Source organism: Pteropus alecto, unplaced genomic scaffold, assembly GCF_000325575.1.
Source record: "Pteropus alecto unplaced genomic scaffold, ASM32557v1 scaffold86, whole genome shotgun sequence".
Taxonomy (NCBI): Eukaryota; Metazoa; Chordata; class Mammalia; order Chiroptera; family Pteropodidae; genus Pteropus; species Pteropus alecto.
This window is the reverse complement of record NW_006442109.1, coordinates 8,387,923-8,414,938: the sequence shown is the minus strand read 5'-3', so window position 1 is coordinate 8,414,938 and position 27,016 is coordinate 8,387,923. Positions and strand designations below refer to the sequence as shown.

General features: G+C 37.0%; 1 protein-coding gene across 11 annotated transcripts in view; it reads left to right on the top strand.

Annotated features, from left to right (window-relative positions):
• The first annotated feature begins 336 nt into the window (after positions 1-336).
• Positions 337-27,016, top strand: part of MAP2K5 (mitogen-activated protein kinase kinase 5) — a 239,813-nt gene continuing 213,133 nt past the window's right edge. For all 11 annotated transcript variants that reach the window (XM_025038819.1, XM_025038818.1, XM_015596119.2 and 8 more), the window contains exons 1-3: positions 337-837; positions 6,437-6,485; positions 19,376-19,443. In XM_025038819.1, the coding sequence (XP_024894587.1) occupies positions 703-837; positions 6,437-6,485; positions 19,376-19,443 (252 nt within the window). In that variant the 5' untranslated portion in view covers positions 337-702. The remainder of the gene's footprint in view (positions 838-6,436; positions 6,486-19,375; positions 19,444-27,016) is intronic.

Below are 27,016 nucleotides of genomic sequence, written 5' to 3'. Positions count from 1 at the left end.
TTCCAACATGGCGCCGCGGGAGGCGGGTCCCGCTTGCCGGCTCCCGTGGTTCCGGCGCCGTGCATTTTGGTTCCGGAGTAACTGTATCCTCGTCGCCGCCTTCCTCCTCCTCCTCCTGCCTCTACTGCCGCCGCCGCCGTCGCCGCCGGGACGCAGGACCTCGGGCGGCAGGGCCTGAGCCTGCGTGCGCCACGCCCTCCAGCTCGGGGTGGGGCAGAGGACTCTCCCCCTGACCCTCCGCAGAGGGTTCCTCTTGGCTTTCTCGTGGTCCGGTGGCCCCTGGACTCCTTCCGAACGGCTCCGGACTGAATTCCCTCATTCTGGGACTCTCCCCATGCCCTCTAAGGAGGAATAGACACTTGCCTCTGTATTTTCTAAAATAGGGGCTTCTCTCAGCCGTCTTACAGCCACACAGACTGCCGACAGCTGCACGATCCCTTTTTTGCCCTCTTCCAACTCTAGAACCTTCTGACCTCCGCTAGTTCCTACTGGACACTACCACTTGCTCCGTCCACGCTCTCAGGGAGACATCCCTCAACCCCATACAGCCTGGGCCTGGGTCAGTGCCCGCGGGCCCTGACCACCCCTCCTCTCTGATACCCCTCACCCTTGTCCTCTTCCCTTCGGTCCCCTTGGCGCCCCCACCCAACCAGGGGCCAGTGGATACTCCCTACTCCAGGATGTGAGCCCCTTTAACCTGTAATGCTGTGGCTGGCCATTGGCCCTTTCCATGCCATGGAGAACCAGGTGCTGGTGATTCGCATCAAGATTCCAAATAGTGGCGCGGTGGACTGGACAGTGCACTCCGGGCCGCAGTTACTCTTCAGGGATGTGCTGGTGAGTGTTAATCTGTGTCCAGATCCCAGCGAGGGGACGCAGGGATTTGTGGGAGTAGTCAGCACCTGACCACTGAGTCTTAACTCTGGTGGCCTGAGCTAGTGGCGATGGCCACTGCTGGCCTAGTGTAGGGGGAGTTTTATTGCTTCAACCACGAGCACTGATTAATTGCATGGACCTAAATCTGGCAAATGTGCAGAACCCTGGGGAAACTGAGATGATCAGATTGAACCCTGCCCCCAAGGAGCTCACTGCCGGGACGGGGAGGCAGGCACAGAAGTAACCAACTGGGATGCAAAAAGCTGAGTCTAGAAGAGTTTTTTTCCCAAGTGTTTCGTGGAATGTCCCTGGCCAGATTCCAACTAAATTTTTCCACTGAGTTCCCCGAACTTGGTGACCAGTGGGAAAGGGCAACAAGGCAACTGTAAACTATCATGTTTCAGCAAACCTAAGGTGTCATTGGTGTTAAGATATTATTTTATGTACCACTAAGAAAAAAATGCCCATTAAACTGACATGCCACACATTGTACAAAAACAGCTTGATTCGTTAAAATAGGAAAATGCACTTAGAATCAGTGATATATTCTTACTTTCATAATAAGTATTCTGAATGTATTTGAAATAAAATCATGGAATGTGAGAGCACAGTGTAACCTGCTAGGAGTTGGCCTGTTGAGCCCTCTTATCTTTTTTGCAGATAGTTACTGAGCAGCAGTGAGGTGAAATGAGTTTTCCAAAGCCATTTGTGAGTGGGGGAGTCAGTACCAGAGCTCAGATTTCCTTACTTTTACTTATTATTCATTTCCACATACTGCAGTGCCACTTCTTATCTTGAAGCATTTATTTGAGGTAGACAGAATGCATTGTGCTCATTTTATATATTGAATAACATATCAAAGGCAGAGCTGACATATCAAGAAGCACATTACAGGTACCAGTTCTATAGTGGAACTTTCCTGCAAGCTAAGATGGGGCTTGGGAGGAGGAGGATCTGTGATGCGGATTTTGGTTGTCATTGGTTACTCAAAACTTTTGTTTTGAGTTCTGGATGTTACTGACCATCCAGACCATACAGATTTTCAGATGTCCAGGCCAGGAGTGCAGAGACTGGTGTAAACCAGCAGCCTCCAGTCTTGTACACCAAATATCATCCTTCTCTTTGCATCTGGAGTTCTCCACACACTCACATGATAAGGCCTAAACTCCTTAACGTGGGCCTCTGGGCCCATGTCACTTGGCTTGTGCCTGCCTGTCACCAGGTTCATCTCTCACCACAGGTCAATGAGCATCCTGTGCTCCAGGTATATAAAATTAACCTCGAGTTGTTCCAGATGCCCACTCAGCCCTTCTTCAGCTGTCCTTCAAAGCCCACCTTCACTTTTCCTCGACATTAATCTTGGTTACTTGCCCCTCCTCTGTGTTCTCATGGCTTTGTTTAGGCAAATTACATGGGTTTTGTCATAAATTTGTCTGTCCCTTCCACTAGATGGTAAACTTCTGGAGGAGATAGCCATCTCTGTTTCCCCTCTGTTTCTGGTGCTTCATAGGACCCTGTTTAATGAAGGGAGCTTCAAAGAGGATGCATGCAATTATGGTTTTGTGAGCAGTGTACTAGGTTTTGAATCAAGAAACATGAGTTTAATGGCAAGCAGTCTCACTAACTAGGAAAATCACTCTACCTCTTTGAGCCTCAGTTTCCTTACATATAAAATAGAGATAATGATACCCGCCTCAAAGACTTGTGAAGATTACATGAGCCTATGATGATGAGAGAGATATGAGCTTTCTTTCACTTTACTCATTTGAGATAACAGAAGGTATTATTTTAAGTAGAATAGTACACTGTTTAAAAACAAACTCTATAGCCAGACTGCCTGGGTTTGTATTGCAGGCCCCACAAGACTTACTTGGGAAGGTGTCTTTTGTGTCTGTTTCTTCTGTTTAAAAAAAAGGGGAGGGGGACAAAAATAGTGCCTAGCTCACAATTTTGAGGACTACTGGAGTTGATACATGTGAAGCACTTAGAACAATCTGGAACATAGTAAGTACTCCATACAAATAGTGGTGGTGGTGTTACTACATTAGGGATAGGGCCTGGGTCTTCTGCTTTTTAAACATCTCTTAGTTGTACCTTGGCTCAAGGCTTACAGGCCTAAAAGTAAACTTAGTACAAATGATCCCACCATCTAGAGTGCAGAGTGCCATGTGTCCTCACGCATGCTTGCACAGATAAGCCCAGGTGCAGCATGTTTTGTTGGGAAGGCCTAATGAAGGGCTTGTGGCGATGGGTGCACTCTCTTCTAGTGCACCTTAAAGTTCTTAGAACTGGAAGCCCAGATCCTGGAGAAATCCTGCAATCTCTTTGCCAGTTTCATCTCATCTCTTCATCAAGAAATTGGCAAAATACCAACAGATACATCAGCATCTCTGGCTTGGAATCTTAAAAATTAAAGTCAAATGAAACCTGGAAGTCTCTCCATCTAATATAACTCTCTTCAGTTCAGTTTTTAAATGAGGAAACATGAACCCTAGAGGGAAAATGCTAAAGCCACGTAGGTAGATATTTGTGGAACCAGGCACAGAAGTCAGAACAGTTTGTAGTCACTGTGTCAACTGAAACTGAGAGTATTTTGGAGCTAGTCACAGCTCCATCAAATAACTGGGAGACACTAGAAAAGTCACTTAGCCTTTTTGGGCCTGTGTCCTTTGTCTGAATTAATTAGGGACTTGCTGCAGTGTGAAACAGGCCTAGCTGGTGCTCTAGGGCAGAGACATTTGTGTTATCTGTTTTTCAGCTTTCTGCATTTCTCTGCTTCCTTGGAGACATAGTCCCCAGTTTTGGGACACTTGTGCAGGAGATCTGAATCTCCTGAATTAGTGAGTGGTAGGAAAGAATGTTCCTCCGTTCACCTTACTGTTTGAATCGTATCTCCCAAGTCCCAGCTCAGATTTCTCCTCATCTGTGAAATTTTTCTTTATACAAGGCTGTGATTTTTCCTGCCTCCTGAATTATCAAATACCATTTTATACTTATGTTTTTTTTGTTTGGCTTTTATCATACTAGAAGTGCTCTGTATTGTTAGTCTTTTAGATTGACTTTTATCTCTGTGACTAGATTATAACCTTTCTAAATCTTATTCTTCTATTGGGTATAGCTTCGTGATCTTTACGCTCCTGGCACATTGTAGATGCTTGATTATATTTTTTGGCTTGTCAGATTTTTGACTGATTTATTGAAAGAAATGGATGAAGAAATGAACAACATCAGGATATTTAGACTTAGGTTTTCTTTTGAAACCTTATTTATGTTAGGTAAATATTATGTTGAGAAGACTGGGTTTCTTTGAAATAAGTCACTTAAAATATAACTGGAACATATACATAAAATTATTAAATGCACCTTGCTTAGAAATGGCTGGTCAATATTGACTAATTTTCAGACTTTTTACCCTTTTGTCATTATGATAGTTCCTCCCCCATAATTGCTTTAGCCAAACATGATGGCCAGTGTGTACACATGACTCTCTCAGGCAAGTTTGCTTTTTTCTTTCTCCTTTTCACTCACTATAGATGTAAAGCATATGTGGCTCCTTGTTTATGTTGATGAGCAAAGGATGCCGTTGTGCCCCAAACGGTTTTCAGCTGGTTATTAGAAAAGTGCTGCTGTTTGATTGGGTCTGCTGTTCACAAGTAGGAAATGTCCTAAATGAGTTTGCTAATACTATAGAGTTCATATCTCAATATAGGTTGTTTGAATAATTATAGTTCCTGGAAGTAACCTGTGATGACCTAGACTTGGAGAGTTGGGGATGGAGTCCCTTGACCTTTTTTGAAAAAACCAATACTGGCTAGAAAAGGTCCTCAATAAATACTGTGGAATGATAAAGTAAGTGAACAAATGACCATCCTCCACCAAGTGTGTGTTGAAATTTAAAGTTTCATTATGAGGTAGGCTTTGTAATGTTCCAGTCATCAGTGACTTGTTTATTTAACAGACATTAGTATGAGCACGTGCGAGACACTCTTCTGAGCACTTTAAAAATATTAACTTATTTAGTTTGACTAGGTAGCTACAGTTATGATTTCATTTGACACAGAGGGAAACTGAGGCTTAGTCATTCAGCTAGTGAGTGGCAGAACCAAGGTCCAACCTTAGCAGTTTGGCTTCAGTCCATGCTCTCAGGCTTTGCACTGGCTGCCTCTATAGTTTCTTTCACGATCACTCTACAGTTTCTATATACCTGTCAATAAATACTTTCTACCTACAAGTGTGCAGAAAGAATTTTTTTTTTAGCACTACAATCTTTGATGAATATTTCCTTGAAAAATTGATGTTTCCCTTGCTAAGATGAGTCAGAGGGAAAAATAATCTCCTTTGGCCCTAACGAAAGAGGGCTGCCTAAGATAGTTCCCTTTGATCTATTTTATATGCACAGATTTATTTTTGGAAAAAAAAAAAAAGGCACTGTGGAAGCAAGGCTATTATGCAAATTACCACTGCAGCAAAAGCTTTTAAAGAACTGCCTTTAGAAGAAAGTTGCAGCCCCAACTCTGTTAAGTGCCCTGCTTGGAAGAATTGTGAGCCCCCCACTGAGAAATACTTCCAGAGTCTTGTCAGCCTGCTACCTGGTACCAGTTTTGGCACAGCCCAGGAGGGACATCGTGGCAGAGCTCCCTGAGAGCAGTGAGATTTGCAGACCATTTGATTTGGACTGGACATAAGAGAGGGTGACTTTTCTCAGAACTGACTATTTCTAGAAGGTGTTCTGTGTCTCTTTAATTAAGCTGTTTCCGTAGACTTAATTTTCAAGTGTTTTCAACTTTAAACATTGATATCAGATTATATGCACTTAAAATTTTTTTGTAGGCTAGATTAACTTTATATCAGTGTCACTAAATATGTTTTTCAGTTGCTTAAGAGTAAAGGTTGATAAGAATTGCTTGTATTAAATGTAGCTTATAGGTTAATATCATCATGGAAACTTGTTTTCTGAATTTTTCCCACTATGAATGCAAGGCAAGGTGCTTCTTGTTACATATCAGGAAGTACATTTGTTGAATGTCTAGTTTATGTTTATTACATTGTTTAATTTTTACATTACCTATATAAGTGTTACTAGACCCGTATTGGAGGATAATCACATTGAGGCTCAGAGAGGTTAAGTAATTTGTTCCCAATCACACAGCTATTAAGTGCAGAGCTGAGATTCAAGCCTAGGCCAGTCTGGCTTCTAAACCCTTTACTTCTTCTGCTGCGGTGCATTCCACAGCCTCCCATAGAAGAAACCAATTTTTTTGTAAATACACAACAGTGTGTTTGTATACACTGTTGAATCAAGAGTGAAAGGTTATGTTATTAATACAAGGTAGAAACGATTTTGTAAAAATTCCAGCTGATCCTCACTCTACCTCCTCAATAGAGATTTAAACTCTGGGCTTACATTGCTGGGCTAAGTGTGATTATGAGCAAATGTTTTTATAGTTTATGCCCACATTTCAAAAATCTTTTCTAGGTTCTCATATTTCCTCTAAGATTTGCCACATGTTAGCAATAAAGAAGATGGCTAATTGTGTTTCTTTATTCTTTCTTTGTTCAGGATGTGATAGGCCAGGTTCTGCCTGAAGCAACAACCACAGCATTTGAATGTAAGTCTGGCTTGTATACTTTCTTGACTGTTTCTGCAGTAATTTTTCAAAGGGTTTATGGGTTATATTACTTTAGAAACTGACAAAAACAGATTATTTATGATCATCATATAGTACACTTAAATATTTATAAATTAATGCAAGTTTAATGATCATACTTAACCAAGTAATATTTTCTTATTTAATCATATCTTGGGTGTGCATATTTCTATAATATAGCTTTAATTACCAGCATGACCTTTATCTGCTCTTGCTCCTCACAGTAATAATATTGTGGGATAAAATGAAACGTGTAAACTACCTATAGAACAATGATTATTGATTAAGAGCTTTTAATCCATTGCTGCTTTAAAACAACAGCAGAGTAGAGCTTTTAAGTGAACAATGAATGGAATATTTCTGTTTTAGTGGGGCTTGGCATGGCTGCTAGATGATGACAGCAACACTTCAGGTCTTGCATCCTTCCCCCTGCTGCCCCCCACACCAAACCAAACAGCTTAGGGACCGGAGGCAGGGGCAGGGTATACTAGAAAACTGGGTTTGACATGAGCCAGGTCATTGCAGGAGAGGTCACCGTCTGAGTAATGTTAAGATGAGAGTTTAGTCAATATCACTGGGGCTCTGGCATCGAGAAGGATAAAGCATTTGTAATTGTAGTTCTCATCTTTTTTTGAAGATGAGGGCCACACTTCCATTTAGAAAAATGTATGGTTTCTTCGCATGATAGTATACTTTTTGTTCTTGTCTTTGAAGCAGATGGTTAACGACAGTGTACAATGTCCTCTCTTTTATTTATGTTCTCTTTGGTGGACAATTTGGCAATACTTACCAAAATATAAAATGTGCAAAACCTTTGACTCAGCAGCTCCACTTTTAGGAAGCTGTCCAACAGAAATACCTACACATGTGTTGAATGCCCTTCAAACGAAGTGTTCATTGTGGAATTATTTTTAATAGCAAAAAATTAGAAGTAAGCTAAATGCCTAGAATAGTAGATTAATAAATTATTCGTAATCTGAAGCATTAAGCAGTGGCTGTACAAAATGAGTTAGGATTTCATGCTTTGATGTGTAAAGATATCTATGGTATATTATTGAAAAAAACAAATAATATATATGATATGATCCTGTTTTGTAAAAAAGCAGATCCCTCCTCCTCCCAATTTCATGTATATATTGAGAGGCAAGGTTACGAAGGTATCCACTACAGTGCTTTCCAGTGGTTTCCCTTGGAAAGAGGACTTGGGGCTGGAGTGGGAGAAGGGTTGGCTGAATGAGCACACTTTTTACTTTATATATTGCTCTATCGTTTGAATATTTTTCAACAATCATTACATATTTTTAAAATCTACTTGAATAGAACACTTAAAATAATTAGTATTTTATTAGCCACACTGGACTCTATATGCTACTGAAAAACAGTGCATATCTGAAATACATATTAGCGTTGCAAGCTCTTCAGGCCCCTTGCAGTAACTCCTTGGGGGTGCTAGGGAGTTCATGGACAGTCTGATAGTTAACATTTGGAATACTTAACTATTGCCAGATGCTGTGCCAAGAGCATTCCATGGGTTATCTCATTTAATTTAACCTTCATGAGATTCCCACGAAGTACTTTGACAGACTGTTGTTATTAGCTCTGCTTTCGTTGAGGAAAGGACATCTCCTCTAAGCAACCTGCTCAGTCTCATAGCTAGTAAGTGGTGCAGTGGAATTTATGGAATAGACTCCAGAGCATATGTATTTTTTCAACCACTGCTAAGATTTGTTCTGAGAGTTGCCATAATTCTTGAAATCATATATTCTGATTGTTCTTAAGTGTGCAGAAAAGAAGCTTTGTACTTCCTACTTTTTGTTTTCTGGGTTCCCCAAAGTGGTTCAATGTACTTGTGTCCCCCAGGCTTCCAGAGTTAGGTTCATAGTAAAAATACTGATCACTTTTGCTATTATTTATTGGTGGCCTGCTCTGTACCCAGTATACTAGATGATACTAGATTGTTGCTAATATTTACCACAACTCTGTGACGTAGGAACATTATACCTGTGAGGAAACTGAAGTTTAGAGACACGAAATAATTACCAAAGGTGATAACTTGGAAGTGGTGAATCCCCGATTCAAACACAGTCCTTTTTGGGTGTAAAACTTGCACTCTTTTAACAAAGCATGTTGAAAGCCTTTGCAGTGTGTTAAGTATGTTTTATGTGGTTTATGGGTTTATGGTTTACAGGTATGATGGAACAACTCTTGAAAAATTAAATTTTGATCAAACAAACATTTATGGTATATATTTAATACCGAAAAGTATACCTAACACAGAAAAAAAAGTTTAATCTTCTAGGTTAAGTTCTTAGACGTCTCATTCCTTCTTTCCCCAACAAGGGCAGCAGCTCTACACTCAACTGCATCTGGACAAGCTTTAGGTGACACACACACAGACACACACACACAGACAAAATAATGATAGTTTTTATGCTTAGATTATCGTATACTTTCCATTATAAACTTAAACTCTTAGTTTAGCTTTTTTCATGATTGTCCTAAGGTGACCTTATTTTCTGAACCAAAGGTCTGAACTAATAAATAGAATCTATGTATAAGAAACAGTTGGAAAGTTATAGTTTGTAAACTAATTTACTGATATTTTTGAGCAGTTTCAGTGGTTAATGGATATAATAGAACAACTCTTGAATACATAAAACTTCAATCAAAGATATTTATAGTAATATATTTAATACCAAAAAGTATACCTAACATCAATTGATTTCTTATACAAAAGAGATGGTATTATATTTAGTGATATGAATGAGTACCATCATATTTACCTGTTTTACATAAATGTAGAGAAAAGGATTTGAGTAAGTGGAAAAGAGAGGAAAGGTCAGGTAATCTTACAGAGTCCTCATTTTTGAGAAATGCCGTCTCGTCACTGAATCTCTGGTCCCTCCAGATGTGGTTAATCTCCCTGTGTAGCTTTATAGGAGCAGGTAACCTTTTGGGCCTGCCTTCTGGTTGGTTGTATGTATTTTCCTTCCTCACTTGATTTTGAATGAGTCGGTGACAGAGACCATGATTTATTTCATTCTTGCTCTCTTCTTAGTATTTAGGTTAGTGCCTTGAAGAAACACCCTTATTGAATAAAATGGAGTGTGACTTGTATCCATATTCAAATGGAAATTATAAAATGCATTAACCTAAAGCTTTTTTGGATTATTTGTGCTATTGCCCAGGCACAGGATATAATTGATTGGTGGTGGACTATTCAGGCTCCAGATTCAAATTCTCACACTTGATTGGGCCTGATGTCCTGAGCGGGTAGAGGGTCTGCAGTGGCCATATTGTTTCTGACTTCTGTCCCTGGGGATGCTGTTTTCGAGGGGAGTTAGAGCTGGATGAGGGGAAGGAGACCCATTTGTGCTGAATTCACCTCTTGGACTGATGGCCCTAAACCAGGGGTTTCTAACCCCTGGGCCGTGGACAGGTAATGGTCCTGGCCGGTAAGGACCTGGCTGCACAGCAGGAGGTGAGCAGTAGGCAGGCTAGCTAGTAAACCTTCATATGTATTTGCAGCCACTCTCCAGCACTAGCATCACCACCTCAGCTCCACCTCAGATCATCAGGGATTAGATTCTCATAGGAGAACTGGTCCCTGGTGCCAAAAAGGTTGGGGACTGCTGCCCTCAACTTCTTTCTTTTTCTTACTCTTTCTAGGTCCTTTCTTCCTTACAAGAACACAAATGAAAGTACTTTTCAATATTTAGTGTCTGATTTTTTTTTTTTTAATTAAAAAGATATATCCAGAGGAAACCAGAACACTTAATTTGAAAATATATATGCAACCCTATGTTTACTACAGCACTATTTACAATAGCCAAACTATAGAAGTGACCTAAGTGCCCATCAATAAACTATTGGATAAAGAAGTTGTACATTTATACAATGGAATATTACTTAGCCATAAAAAAGAAATCTTACCATTTGCAACAACATGGATAGACAGAGAAAGCAAATACCATATGATTTCACTTATATGTGGAATCTAAGGAGCAAAATGAACAAACAAAATGAAAACAGACTCATAGATACAGAGAACAAACTGGTGATTGTCAGATAGAAGGGAGGATGAGATGGATGAAAACAGTGAAGGGATTAAAAAGTACAAATTGGTAGCTGAAAAATAGTCACAGGGATGTAAAGTACAGCATAGGGTATATAGTCAATAATATTGTAATAACTATGTTTAGTGCCAGGTGGGTACTAGACTTTTCTAGGGGATCATGTTGTAAATTATGTAAATGTCTAACCACTACACTATACATCTGAAACTAATATAAAATGATATTGAATGTCAACTCTAGTTGAAAAGTAAAAATTAAAAATAAATTATGAGAATGAAGGTATAGATGACCTTTAAAAAGCATTCAAGCAGCATAGAATAAAGCAAAATGTAAAAGTCTCTATTTTCCCTAAGTCACTAGTTAACAGTTTCTTCTTTATTCTTACAGAAATTCTCTCTGTACATGTTATATACTATACTAGAACTAGTATCCTGCATTTGATAGTATACATTGGCCTCTTTCCAACATCATTGTATACAGAACAACTTCATTTTTTGTATAACTACATTATACTTAATTTTATGAGTGTGGCTTAATTTATTTTACCTATTGATGGACCAGTTTTAAGTTTTTAGTATTAGAAAAAAATGCTACAGTCAGCAATATTGTCTTATATCTTCCCACATTGTGGAAGTATATTTGTAGGCTAAATTCCTAGGAGTTGGTACTACTTAGAGAAAGAGTACCCGCATTTTACATATTAATAGCTATTACCATGTTGCTGTCCAAAAGGTAGAACCAATTTATATTCCCACCAACAATGTTTGAGAGTGCCTGTTTCTCTCTACCCTCACCAACTCTTGGTATTAGCAAACTTTTTGTCAATGTCAATTTGATAGGTGGAAAAGATTATTGTATTATTGTTTTATTTTGTATTTCCTCAATTATAAATGAGCTTGAGCATCTTTTCATATGTATTTTGGTAATATGTGTTTAATTTCTTTGAACTGTTTGTCACCTTTGCTCATTTTCTATTAGATTATTTGTAATTTTTTAAATTGATTTAAAACTTTCCAATACTAAGAAAATCGACCCTTTGTCTTATATGTTACAGATATTTTTGTTTAGTTTACTGGTTTCAACTGGTTTTGGTCATTTTTTTCTCTTCTTTTTTTTCCATGGAGAAGTTTACATTTTTATACGGTCAGATTTATCATATTTTTCATTGAGACTTCTGGATTTATATCAAGCTTAGAAAGGTCTACTACATTCCAGGATATTGAAAAAACATTTCATATTAGTATTTTCCCCTACTTTAATCGGGTTAAGCGCGTACACACGTATGTGTTTTGGTGTGTTGTTTTCTTTTTGTAAAACTGCATTTTTATTACAGAGTGGTTTTTTTTTGTACCATTTCCCATTTATTTTGATGAAAGAAGAAGTCAGATGGGGATCCAGTTTTATTTTTTAAGCAGATAGACTGTTGATTCCATCCCAGCTTTTGAATAATTTGCCTTTTTCAAGAAATGAGAACACTTCTGAGATGAAGCTAAATTCCATAATGATAAAAAATCTTGTATGTTTGCATATGTAGGCCCTACATAAGCTGTAGGAGTCTGACATTCGTATAGGCCCAAAGACCCCTGCTGATTTTCAGTTTTGTTAACAGATTAATGAGCACACTAACACATGAGGTGATGAAAATCAGCTGTGCTCACTAATGAGTTCCCTGCACATATCTGTTACGTGTGTTCCTCTCCCTGAATTTTCTCTAGACAAGTTGCTGGATGATAAAATCTTACTAGTGACTTAAAAGATGCATTTTAAGTCTGTATAGACAAATGCTGACTTTTACCTATAAATACTCTATGGCACCACTTTTCCATAACACTCTGACCTCACATATCTTGGTCTGCAGCTCTCATAAATATTTCAGACTTGTCAAACCATACATCTGAGTTTGGGTTCAGAAAATATGATTATAGGCTAAATCTGTACTTATGTTTTTCCTCAACCATGATCATTTTATACTCACTTCTCATTGAATAGGATATTTTTTAGTTGTTTTATGAATTTCTGGAAGATTATTTGGGGTGGAAATTTTAAAACCAGTACATCATATCTCATTTTAAATTTGGCATAATGTGATGATTTAAAGCAAAATTGCAATCATGTAAGTTGTAAATTCTTAGAGTATAGAAAACAACTATAGCTCATTACTGGAGAAACACTTTTTATGTCCAAACAGTAAAGGCAATATCATTAAGAATAGTTGAGTGGAAACCCCTTTTTGCTTTGGAGAAAAGTATAAATCATAAGATATGTGGAAATCATAAAATAGTTGGAAAAAAGTTTATTTTTAAACCTATAGTATATGTACAAGATAAGTGGTTGCTTGTAAGTAAAACTAGGTAGGTTAATGAAAAATTGTTATTCCCAACAGACCTACACTGAGTCTAAAATTATTTAACAGGTAACAGTTAATTGTGCATCCTAGAATTTGAAAAGATTGGAAGAGAGCTTTAATTTATTGGAATTTTGGTTCCAAATATCATTGATACAAAAAGTCCAAATTTTTTTTGTCTTCTGAGAGTAGTTGCTTATTAGTAGTCTTGCTATTTTGCATGAGAATTAAGAAGCTTAAGTCCTTTACCCAAGCACCAGGCTAGTTCCTTGAAGGCAATAGATAGTACTGCTCATTTTGGATCACTAGAAAGCCTAGCATAGTACCTGGCACATAGTACAAATTCAGTATGTATTTTCGGAATGCATGGATGGTTGAAGGAATGAAGTAATAAGGACAAGCCTTTAAATCTCATCCATCAGCAGATCCTACTAGCTCTATCTTTAAAATATATTCAGCGTTTGACAACAGCTCAAAGTCTCGGTGTGGTATAGGCCACCATTATGTCTCACCTGAACTAGGACAGTGGTCTCCTGAATGGCCTCCCTGTTTCTGCTTTTGCCTCTGCACAGCAGCCAAAGTGATCCTTTGAGAAGATAAGTGAAATCATAACACTCAAAACTCTCCAATGATCTCATCTTACTCAGGAGTAAAGGTCAAGTTCTTAAAATGTCCTATAGGACCCTCCATTTTCTCATCTGCCCCCAACCCTGCTCCACCATTACTTCTCTGAACTTATTATCTATTTCTCTCTCTCCTCTCATTCTGTTCCAGCTACTGTGGCTTTCTTTCAGTCTCTCAAATATGCCAGATATTCTTGTGCCTCAGGGCCTTTGTATTAGCTGTTGCCTCTGCCTGGAACACTCTTTTCCCAGATACCTGTATAGGCCAAACTCCCACATTCCCTATAGTTTCTCATCAAGAGTGTAAGTAAGCTCTATGAGAGCAGGTTGTTTTTTTTTTTTTTTTCTTTTTCAACTGTTCCCAGTGCTCAGGAAATTGCCTGCTACATAGTAGGTACTTACATATTTGTTGGAAGGAAGAGAGAAAATAAGTAAAAAATGAATCAGGAGGTGGGAGGTATGGTATGGAGCTAATTTAAAACTCATGAATATGAAGATTTGGCCATAGAAACTATGGCCTGTAGTCCTGTGCAGATCTTAGATTCCATACCTGAAAAGGGCTCTGAACTTGACAACTTTTCTGGTAATTTCCTGTTGATGTCTTTCTAACCTCTGCAATTATGTTTTCATTTCTTTCCTCTTGCCTTGGAAAAATGCCTTTGCTGTAGTTCTAATTGACTCACCGGGCACTGAAGGACTGTGACAAATGACATATAATATATTGCCTTAACTTTCCGTTGCTCTTTGTAGAAGCTAGATTGTTTCTCTTGAAAGCCCACTTGAGTCCTGTCACTGCAGTGGGTGCTGTTTGGCTGAGGCCTCCCCAGCATCTGCTGTTTTTCTGCTGTTTACTTGGTAGGCACTGTGCTTGCCATTCTGACCGCCCTTACCTGAGGCTGCCTCTCTTCCTCTATTGGGCCTTTATGTTCCTTCTCTTGGTTTCTGGATTGCATGTTGCCTCAAATAAAATCGCTAACAACATATGGCCTGTTATGATTCTCTTTTCCCAAACTCTGCCATTTTGTATATTTGTGACACACTGCAGATTTTGTGAAGATTGCTTCATAATATTTGTTTACCATCTGCTGCACTCTATTTGGTATCTTGCTAAGATTTTTGCCTCCATTTTAAGTGACATTAACAAAATCCAGCCAGTACATAGACTTTCTGGTTCTACTTTTGCTTCCCTAATGTGCTGGAAAATCATATTGCTATGCTCCAGGCAACTAGAGAAGCCTGGAATTCTCATTGTGAATCAGTGTATCAGATCTATCGCACCCACCTCCCTCTTGGTCATATCTAGTAATATATTTTTGGTCAGATGGCAAAGAACCTCCACATATAAGACAAGAGTTCAACTTATTTTTTCTACTTCTCTCTACTTAGTAACACTATTTTCTAGTGTTCTTCACCAACATATTTATACTTTTAAAACTCTTTGTGTCATTTTAGTTAAGTTTGTATGATTTATAGTTCTAGTACTTTTTATAGCTAATCCAGTTTGATAGATAGCCACAATCTTTGCTAGATGGGCTGTATAAGTTCAGCTTTTTGTTGAGAAAAGTGTCTGAAGTTATTGTCATACTAAATTGCTTGGTATATTATACTAAATCTGTTTCTACTTTCTTATGCTTAATTAATTTATCACACCTGTCAATTCATTGTAATTATTTTTTAATTTTTTCCCAGCTTTATTGAGATATAATTGGCATATAACATTGAGTAAGTTTAAGGTGTACAGTGTTCTGATTTGATACACTTATAAGTTGCAAGATGATTACCACTATAGCATTATCTAACATCTCTATCCTGTCCATTTCTTTTTTCTGATGAGAATGTTTTAAGATTTACTCTTAGCAACATTCAAGTATATGATACAGTATTATTAGCTGTAATCCATGCTGTACATTAGACCTCCAGACCTCATTATACTTATAACTGAAAATTTGTACCTTTTGATAAGTATCTCTCCATTTCCGCCACTCCCCAGCCTCTGGTAATCACCATTCTACTCTGTTTCTCTAAGTTTGGCTTTTTTAGATTCCACATATGAGTGATATCATACTGTATTTATCTTGTTCTGTTTGACTTATTTCCCTTAGCATAATGCCCTAAAGTTTCATCCAAGTTGTCGCAAATGTTAAGATAACTTTATTTTTCATGACTGTAATATTCCATTCCATACACACACACAACATCTTTATCTGTTCATCTAGTGATGTATACTTACATTGTTTCTACATCTTGGTTATTGTGAATAATGTTGCAATGAATATGTGAATGCAGATGTCTCTATAAGATTCTGATTTTAGTTCCTCTGGAGCTGCACCCAGAAGTGGGATTGCCAAATCATATGGTAATTTTATTTTTAATATTTTGAGGAACATCTATATTGTTTTCCAATTTGCGTTCCCACCAGTAGTGCACAATGGTTCTCTTTTCTCCACATCCTCACCAACACTTGTTTTCTATTGTCTTTTTGATGATAGCCATTCTTACAGGTGTGAGGTGATATCTCATTGTGGGTTTGATTTGCATTTCCCTGATAATTAGTGATGTTGAACATCTTTTCATGTACCTGTTATATGTCTTCTTTGGACTTCATTGTCTTTAGAGAAAAGTGTATTCCCACTTTAAACTTCAAAGCCAATGGTTTGCTCAAGCCAATGGTTTGTTCTTGGGGTGCACTTGGAGGATAGATAGCTTGGATTTTGCCTTTTGGCCAGAATCATCAGTCTTCTCATAGATGTGATTACTTTTCCAACTGTCTCTTTTTTGACAATAACAAGAAGTCTTCATTAAAACTACCAGTCACAATATTTAGGGTGAATCAGATAGTACCCAAAGTGCAATTTGTAAAGAAAACCAATATGTACACATAATGGGGTCACTTATTAATCTGTAAGAACTGTTAATCACTGTGTCATGTAAGCTTGATTTAATCCTCAGGCTTTATTAGAATGCCTCTTTCAACTTATCTGAAATCTTTCTCTTGGAGACAGACTTTTTATGGGACACTGCTTAACACCCTACCACTAAGTTGGCTCTTCTTGCCTTTTGGTCTCAGTTTTCTGCCCACTTAAAGCAAAGTATCCTTGTATTTCATAGCTGCCTTTTGTGGAACTGTCAAACAAGAAATTATTCTGGTGGCTGACTTCCTTCACAGTTTTTTGCTGAAATAAACCCTAAGAGATTTCATAGAATTCTAGAATTACAGAACTTCTTGTTTTAAGTAGCTATAAAGGTTCAAGCTCTGGTTTTGAGAGTTTAGAGAACTCTTGTTGTTGTTACTGTGATATAAAGAACTTTTCTGGAATCTGTGTCCTCTCTTTACAAATTATAAAAAGGTTTTTTACCTGTTACAAAACTCCAAGCACTTCTTCATCCCCCGTGAACAGTATCTTTTGAGGTCTTGTGTAGATTGAAGTTTGAATATAAGCAGCCCCTTTGTATCTCTGTAGCTAGCTGTGGTGTAGAACCAAGATTTACAAAAAGCTACTCTATTTAGGCTGGAAGTTTTACCAAGTTTGGGACTTTTATCGAGAACAAATCATTCTAGTCCACATCTAAACAGAGAATTTGACTTGGTTTTAAAACAAAAATGTTAAGTGCTTTCATGTGTGATAATGTACAACATTATATTCCTTTATATTATATGTTTTTTTCCTCCTTTGTTTCCTTCATTTGTAAGAAAATCTTTTTACTTAACTTTGAAAATACTAGTTTCTAGAACCTATGTAGAAACTCCTTGTTTCCAAAACTAAAATGGCATTTCTCCCCCAATTCGTCTTTATAGATTCTGTAGCTATAATTAAAAAAAAAGAAAGAAGGAAAGTGTTAGATTCCTATACAGTCCTTTATATATGTAACATCTCTCTAGGAATGCACCTTCTTTGTCACTGAAAGAGACCACTGTGTGCCTTTTATACAGAAAACAGGCAGCTCTTGGTAGCATAATGCCAATAGTGACTTTAGACAGCTCCTAGCTATATAGATATTTAAACAGTGTGACTTGATGATACTGATTTACATCAAATTGGAGAACTCTTTGGGAATGAACCAGGATCGGGGAACAAATGCTTTAGAGAGAGAACCCCAGTGAGAGCTGTTGGCTTGATCACAGAGCTGGACTGGCTCAAATGCTGGTTTCCATCATGATGTCACATTACTACTGGCTAGTGAGGATAAAAAGATAGTAGCATTTTGCTCTGAAATAGGCTAATTGGGAGACAACACAAGCTCCCTCCTAGGGTTCCCACGGTCTGTTCACCGAGCAGGGGTATATCTTCAAAACTGCCTCTGGACAGGAGGGAGGGCGGTCGGCAAAGATCCATGTGCTGATCTGAACTCGTGCTGTATTTTCAGTAAGAGTCCCCAGAGCATGTCATGTAACAGACACATCTTCATGACAAAAGATGTGTCTGTTTCCCCAGGCCTGGGATCAGGTTCTCCATATCTGATTAAATCAACAATTAGATGCCCAGGAGTGACCAAAAAATAAAATAAAATAACACCACTGATTGTTTTATAAATGTACCAGAGCCAAGATATCCAAATGAGGGAGAGGAGGCCCCTTTCTAGGTTTTCCCCTGGGAGCCTTTGTACTTCCTCCAACAATGCTGCTATTGCTCAAAATGTTTTTGGCATTTTTCTTTCAACTGTACACTTAAAGTCTACCATATAGGATGTTGACAGATCTTTATTTTTAGAAAGATGAAGTAGCTAACTAAGTATTTAGAAATAGGCAAAAGTAATTCTGAGTTCTGCTTGGCAGGTAGTGTAGCTGAGTGATCTGATGGACAATTCCATTTGGGTTTAAAAATGAGATCTTATAGTTGTTTCACTTGTTTCACATCGTCCGTCTTCAGGTTCTTTAAGCAGTTTGTGAAGAGATATTTCAAAACTATTTTGTATAAGAGAAACATAATTGAAATAAGTACATTGTTTCTGATTGTGGCCACTTTGATGATAGTTAGTCAAATGTATACATTCTGATTATGCATTTTGTAAATTCTTATTATCTTCTAGTTTTAAGACTGTTATTTCAAAATAGCATGAATCACCATTTGAAGCTTACTATAGTCAGAGTTCCCAGCACAAATGAAAACTTTCAGAAAGAAAGATTGCTACTAGATAGGAAGGGTATGGGGAGAATTGTGTTAAAGTTGCTTTGCAAGTTAACCTTGCTCTAGGTTCCCAGTTTTTGTTTGCTTTTTGTAATTTTTTTTTGTAAGAAAGGGAAGAGTAATAATGATCGAGTCACACTATCCATATTGTAGGTTGCTGTGAGGTTTTTAAGTGGGTACCACGTGTGAAGCACAAATCATGGTGCCTTGTGTATAATGGTGTTTAATAATGTTAGCCATTTTTATCATGCTATTGTGACATGATGGGTTGCCTGGAAGAATGGAAGAATGGAAAAATAAAGGGATAGGGTTTTGTGTGGGACAGGAAAAAAGTACTGATAGTAGAACAGGACTGATCTGTCTTCAGTTTTTAAGTTCTCTAAACCAAACCTGTTTTAGTCATATTCCAGGTATACTTATTTTAAACAAGATACATGTCATGAATGGCATGAGCAATATTTTAATTTTCAGCTGTCCCTAAAATTTTTAATTCTTTGTTGATATTCTGGTTGTATTCTGAATGAAAAACAAAACAACAAACCTCAACATCTCCAAAAATAGAGTGTTGAGGATTTGAATATCAGGTTGTAAAAACCAGTTGTATTGTGTTCCCAGCTGATGTGCTTTTTGTACATTAAAAAATGCAAATCTTACCACTTGCATTATGTTGCTTTTTAAACAGATGAAGATGAAGATGGTGATCGAATTACAGTGAGGAGTGATGAAGAAATGAAGGCAATGCTGTCATATGTAAGTATATTACAAATGAGGACTATGTTTAAAATGTTACTGTAATTGAGGATGCCGTTGTTTGGCATAGTGAAGATATAAATCAGTTGCCATAACATTTTTCTGTATAGTATATAAGGTTTTCAAAGATTTCTTTATGTGAAAGTTAAGGACATTCTTTTCAAAAGACACTTACTAATCATATCATGAACATTAAGAATAACGCATCTTAATGACTTTTGCATTAGGTATGGTGCAGACTAAATGGACTATCAATTTCCTGTATTTTTTATGCAGTACTTAAAGTGACGGCTCATTAAAAATGAACCCCTGGGCTCTAAAAAATTTTTCAAAATCTACTTTCAACTGGAGATCTCTTCACCCTTCCAAACAGACTACAGTTATAATGTAGCTGCAGGCTTAATATGGATACACAATTTAAAGATGTACTCTATTATTTTATGCACTAACCACCCCCTTACCCCCATCCCAAGATGAACTACAGGATTACTTACTGAATCAAAGTGATTTGAATATATCCTGAAATGACTTTCCTTTTGTGTTTCAAATTTCAATGAAAATTTGCATTAATGTTTGTCTCAAAGCTAAAGTAGACAAACAAGAGGAAAGAGTATATTTCTAAAATTTTAATACTAAACTTGAAAAATTCAACCACTGTGAAGAGATATAGCTTCCCTGAGCCCTGATTTGTGCTTTCCTCTTATTTTGTTTTATTTCCTCTTATTTATTTTATTTTATTTTAATTGAGTTTGTAATCTGTTTACAAAACCTTCTCTAGTGGCCCGTTGGAAAGAGCATTGGACTGGAAGTCCAGAGACCACTGCTCTCCTCTGGCTTCCTGGCCTTGGGCAAAAATCACTTAACCTTTCTGTGCTGTAGTTGCCTCATCTGTCAATTGTAGATAATAATACTTGTCCTTTTTACTGCACAGGGTCATTGTACTGATCAAATGGGAGAATAGACAGGGAGAGCCCTTTGAAAACTTAAAAGTTCTATACAAATGCAAAGTGGTATTATGGTGGAAATGATGGCATCGGGGTCCTTGCTTTTCAGTGAGACTAGTTTTTAGCCAACAGTTAGGTTGTAGGTTTTTGATAGACCTCAACTTTAACTCAGGATACTGTTTAATTGTAATGAAAACTGTAAAATGTCTGTATGGGTTTCTGCCAATAGTTTTAATTTAGGGTAAGAGGAAAGAGAACAAGAAGGATGGCATGATTAACAGAGCGTTGCATGCAGAGCTGCACAGAGTAGGAAAAGTCAATTTCCCATTGACTTCCCATTAACTTATTTGAGAGTCTTTGTGCACTGAGAATTTAGAGCAGGGCTCATCATCACCTTGAAAGGCAGAATAGGATGGTCTGCTGAAAGGTCTAGCACTGGTATTGATTGATTGGCTAACTCTCCTGAGAATGTGACATGCTTATTTTTAGAAAACACAAACACAGATGGGTTCTAGTATTTTCATATACATCTATTGCAGAGAGTACATTACTGACATCAGTGTACTGTCATTCTGTCTGTGACATAACCACACACAAAGGTGTGTTTTCAAAAATGTTCTTTTGGGAAGGTCTGACAGATTGTGCCTTTTAAGAATGTTGCTGCATGTGATCATAATGATAATAATCATCGCCGTTTTTTAAGTGCCTACTCTATGTACTAGATGCTTATGGTATTAAATTTCTTTGGCTTTAATAATCACTCTATGAGGTAGATATTATCATCCCTGTTTTTTAGATGAGGAAGCTATGCTTAAGAGACATGCCCAAGGTCTCAGAGCTAGTATGAACATGAATATGGAATTTAAGTTCACTTTCTCCTAATGCCAAAGCCCGCGCTCCTTTACCATTTTATATTGTTTCTCTCCTCTCTATCTCCTTGCACATTAGGTTTGGGATCTTTTATGTCATCATCACTATTAAATTCTGAATGATTCGTGTTTATATAATACCGTAGTTGAGATATGTGTAGTATATATTCCTCATGATTTGTGCTTATTTTCTCAAATGCATTGTTTATTTTGTGCAGGAAAATATTAGTTATGTAATTGTCTTTAAACTTAACAGTTCCTGAAATTTCTTGAGAGCTGCTTCTTAGCCTGAAAAGAAGTCATCTACCTTATTGATACCCAATTATTTGGATTTCATGAACTAATCAATTTTTCATTTTTATATTAGAGGACAGAAATAGGATGGTAACATTTAATTTTACCAAATAAAAACATTAATACATAAATTAATAAGGTTAGCTACTGTTAACCATCATTTTATTAAGAAAATAATGGGAGTCATTTAAAGATTAAAATGTCGAGCAGTAAATAATCTCAAAAGTAAAGATGACCATTAAAGTGAGTAAATTTAGTCTTAATGTTAAAAGTCATTATATTTTTCTCATTTTTATTAATTTGCTGTGGATGTTGAAAACTTTTTTTATGAATTGGCCGTGGTCTGTGGATTGTGGTCAGGCTGATCAGGTCCAGATTTTCTCATTAATTCATTTAACAAACATTTAGAGATGAGAACCTGAAGCCCCCAAGGAATTTTAACTTAAGGTAGAGCTCCACTTTTCTGATTCTCAGTGCTTAAGCAGAATATTTTAAAATGGAAATATCCCTGAGAGAGAAAGTTTTAAGTCATTTAAAACCTAAATGGATTTCCTGTTCCTCTTATTTGTTGCAGTAGCCTCTACCATCACATACTCATTGTTTATGTAGTGTAAGTCACTGAATAAACATTTAAAAAGCGGAGTAAGGACGTCTTTTTCTAAAAGTACTAACAAAATTGGTTGGCTGTCATTTTGATCTGTGTTGGTTCTCATGGTTACAATTCCTTTGCATTCCAGTTTTGCCATAAAGAGAATCATTTGGACCTAATTTCACAGGAGCTTTTGGTTGATCGTCTTCAGCTGCCAACCTGTTATTAAAAATCTGCATTGGTTTTTATTTTTTAGGTTCAGTTTGGCTGTGAAAAACGTTGATTCCAGCATTTGGGTGGTGATATAAGGAAGATACTAACAGATAACCACATATTGTTGTTTAAAAAAAAAACAACTTAGTTTTTCATAAGGAATTCAATAAATTTGCAGTCACCTTAGTATTTCTTTAAAAGCCATATATAGGGAAAGCAAAAATAGAGACAAATTTTACCATAAATCCTTTAATTATTCTTTTCCATTGATTACAAAGGTTAAATGATTAAACAGCCTAATCTCTGCATAAAGTTATAAAAAAATTTTCATTGTCTAAGTTGTAACTTGCAGAATTATTATTTTTTAATCCCTTAGATGCAAGCATTTTCTGGCTTTGGGCCAACAGAAGCATGTTTTTATCAGTAATTTAAATAGATTTTTGTATTAGACCTGAAAATGTTGCCTTTTTAATTGAAAATTTATCAATTATTTAAATTGCTAGCAGCCTTAGACTGTTAATTTTATGTGTGCCATAATAATGGCATACAATGTCTTTTGATATATATGACACATTGTGATAAGGATTTCTCATGACAATATCACATTGTGGTAAGGATTTGTCATGACAATAGGTTGTTGTGTGCTGTTAAATAATAACCAACGTATTAAACCAAAGTCTGTTGTCATACATTAGTACCGTTTTATTTATTTAGAAGTTGTATTTTTTTTCCATTAGATATATTTTTAAGAGATAATGAGGAGAAAACAAAGCTATAATAAATTGTCTTTTAAGAAAATGTAAAGTAATTTGGTCTCCAAGGAGATATTTAACGTATTGAGAGAATTCAGCAGCCAAGTGTTATTACAGCACCATTGTGATAGCTCTCTGCGTTTTTGTTATGAGTTTGTGTTAATCAACAATCTGTTTTTATGGCGTAGTTTCTTGTAAGTTATGTTGTTAGAATATTCTACTTCTGGGATCATGGCTTTTTCTTTGACACTATTGTATCTTTTTAATTCCTCTATAAAGTATTTTTTTAATTAGAATTTGAAATGCTTTATTAGAACAAAAAATACACTCACCCTACGTATTCTGAAAACTACCTGATCATTGCTAATTTTTTAAAGAACCCTATTAAATATTCCCTTAATGTAGTTTAAATCTTTTTGCTTTGTTTTCCCTCTCATTTTCTAGAAAGATTGAAGATAGTATGTTGCTTTTCTCCTTCCATCTTTTTGTATTTGTTGTCTGGTAGTGCTGGCTTCATTTCCTTACAACATCAAACAGTGCTGGGCCTTGTTTATTGATTTATCATAAACTTTATTTATCATAGAGACCCACTGATAGGAGGTGGTTATTTAAATGTTAACCTCCGCTTTTGTGTGACCTTTCATTAAAAAACTCAGCAGTACATCTTGGCTTTTGTAAATGGATTCATATTTGTTTTGCTAAATCCTGTGTCTAGTAAAGGATTTATTACACCTGGTTCTCTTGATACTCAGGCACTTGTAGGAGTACAGCACAGTAGTGACAAGAATTTCTTCATTTTGCTCATTCTCTTTTTTTATACCTTTTTTTTCCCACACTGCCATTAAAGTATGGGATGAGTTTCACTGTAATGCCTCCCATTATGGCCAAGCCTTTGTGTTTCAGTAGAGTGTAAGTATTCCCTTTGGTATACGTGACTATAGTGTACCTTGTTAGACATTGGGTGCCATGAGGGAAAATACTTTCTGACCTCTATAACACCTTGTAAATGGGAATATGATTAGCTTTATCCTAGTATGCATAACATGGAGATTGCCTCTAAAACCATAGTTACTCAAGTAGAGTTGGAAAGGAGGCTTATGGGTCACATCCAACACTTTCATTTTATAGAGAAGGATACTGAGGCCCAGTGAGGTCGGATTCAGTTGACGGTCACATTGCTAATGAATGGGAAGGCCTAGACATAGACCCAGGTCTTTTGATTCCCAGTCTCTTCACTTCTGGTGGTTTTAAGTGATGTTTTTGTTTTGACATCTGTTGAGGTAATATTATTAATACCATTGAATATAAAAAATACTCTGTGGGCTTTTGAAGTTCTAAAGATTTTTGTCCTTACCTATAAGGCTGAGTGTTACCACAAAATTTCTTGCCTTGTTAGGAGTTGAACATTTAATAGCCTCGGGGACTTTGCTGTTAGGAAGTTGCCTTCAAAGAGCGAAGAGATTGGAAGCTCATTTTTGCACATGGTGCTTTCATATATTCTCTGTATTAAGTAGGTACTACTTTGAACATACTTTATATGTGGAAAATTAGCTCAGTCAAAATCATCTCAATCTTCGATAAGTGGTTAATCCCCTAATTCAAAGCAGTTCATCCAAACAACACATAATACAGTATATTCTCCTGGTGGGGTAGAGAAATGGTGAAAAACTGAATGAAATAAATAAATTGCTATGGAAATATTCTATTTTTTTACTCAAATAATATCATGCCCTAAGCTGTAAGTTAAGTTTTTCTCTTGTTTTCTCATTTTAGTCAATGAATAAAGCATTTTTTTCAGAGGTAGATTATTTTAACTCCCTTCAATATTTTGTCTGGGACATTTGGATGACCATGAAATAGTAATAAAAAATGTAGTGGTCCCTTATTTAGCCCCTATTGTGAAATATCTTGAGATATCTTTGCTTGCAAGGAGCAGAAGCAGTCTCAAATTTACATCCAAACCAGGGGTTTATTATGTGGCTCATGGTAGCAAAGGAAAAAATAAGGACAAGCAGGCCTCAGCTAGAGTGGCACCAGGGCAGGGCACTCTGGGGACCATGGGCACAGAAGCTTTTGACCACTTATATTTTTTCATTAAGGCGGCTATGCTCACAGTTCAGCTCCATCTCTGTGGAGGGCTCAGTGTAGCCTGTAGATTGGTTCCTCTGGGGTCCTGTGTTGTGACAGCTGGCACGAGGGGGCAGAACCATATTACATCAATTAGCCCCTTAGGAGCTATGGCTAGGAGCTTCTCTTCAAAGGAAACGATGGACCTCTAGCAGTAGGATTGCTGTGGGACGTAACTAGGGTGTTACCCTCTTGTTGGCAGCTCCTAATGAACCTCTGTGCTCTCAGGGCTAGTTTTATTTGAAACAAGAGGGGTAGTTTTCACATATATCTGAAATGTGAATGTAACTTTGCTACAATAAAGTTAGAAGAACTAGGAAATTTGTCCAAAAAAGCTATAAATTGAGGTAACTAAAAATTTCAAAACAAGTTGTTTCTCTCTAAATATGTTTCTCTATTATATATGTTCCTTCTTTTTTACTGCTATTTATTTATTTAAGTATAGTCAACATACAATATTATATTAGTTTCAAATGTACAACATAGTGATTCAACATTTATATAACTTACGATGTGTTCACCACTATAAGTCTAGTAACCAACCGTCTGTCACTGTATAAAGTTATTATGGTATTATTGACTGTATTCCTGTGCTGTACATTCTATCCCCGTGACTTATATATTTTATATCTGGAGGTTTGTACCTCTTAAACTCCTTTACCTTTTCTGCAATTTCAATACCCCACTCCCCTCTGGCAACCATCAGTTTGTTCTCTGTATCTATGAGTCTGTTTCTATTTTCTTTGTTCATTTATTTTGTTTTTTAGATTCCACATATAAGTGAAATCATATGGTATTTGTGTTTCTCTGACTTATTTCACTTAGTATAATACTCTTTAGGTCCTTCCATATTGTAACAATTGGCAAGATTTCATTCTTTTTTATGGTTGAGCAAGATTCCATTGTGTATAGATATACCACATCTTCTCATCCATTCATCTATTGATGGACACTTAGGTTGCTTCCATATATTGGCTGTTGTAAATAGTGCCGCAGTGAACATAGGGGTGCATATATCTTTCAAATTAGTGTTTTCATTTTCTTCAGATGAATACCCACAAGTGGAATTGGAGGGTTGTATGGTAGCTCTATTTTTTATTTTTATTTTTTTAAGAATTTTCATTCTGTTTTCTATAGCGGCTATACCAGTTTACAGTCCCACCAACAATGCATGTGTTTTTTTTTTTCCTCCACATCTTTGCCAACATTTTTTGTTTGATTTATTTAGTTTTTAATAGCAGTTGAACAGCAGGCCGGATCTTTATCAAAGCACTATGGGAACTGGTCAAATAAAGCAGTCTATTTATAAAAGAATGTCCCATTTGGCCTGCTATCTGCATGGGCTGATGGGCCTGTTTTATTTAAGTGGCAGGTTCCCCGAAGCTACTATTGAAACATTACCTCCTTTAGAAGTATAGCAGAATTGTTGCAGCCTAGAAATCAAGTAAAAGGTTAGTATAGTCACTGCCTCAAGCTAACCATAGTAAAGACTCTGAAAGCCCGAGAGGATCCTACAGGTTTTGGACCCATCACTGAATACAAATTTAAACTCCTGCCAACGCACATTACCTTAAACTTGGCTAAGTTGAATTTCATCTGCTATTGGCTGCTCAAACCTCTATTAAGACCATCTGGAGCTCCCTAACATCCTTTACGGTTTTACTATCCAAAACAAATAGTGTTATCATTAAACTTGTCCAACTTACTGTCTTTTTCACTTCCAAATCATTAATAAGTACATCTATCCAATAACATTAGCCTATAAACAGGCCCCAGAGTTGTTCC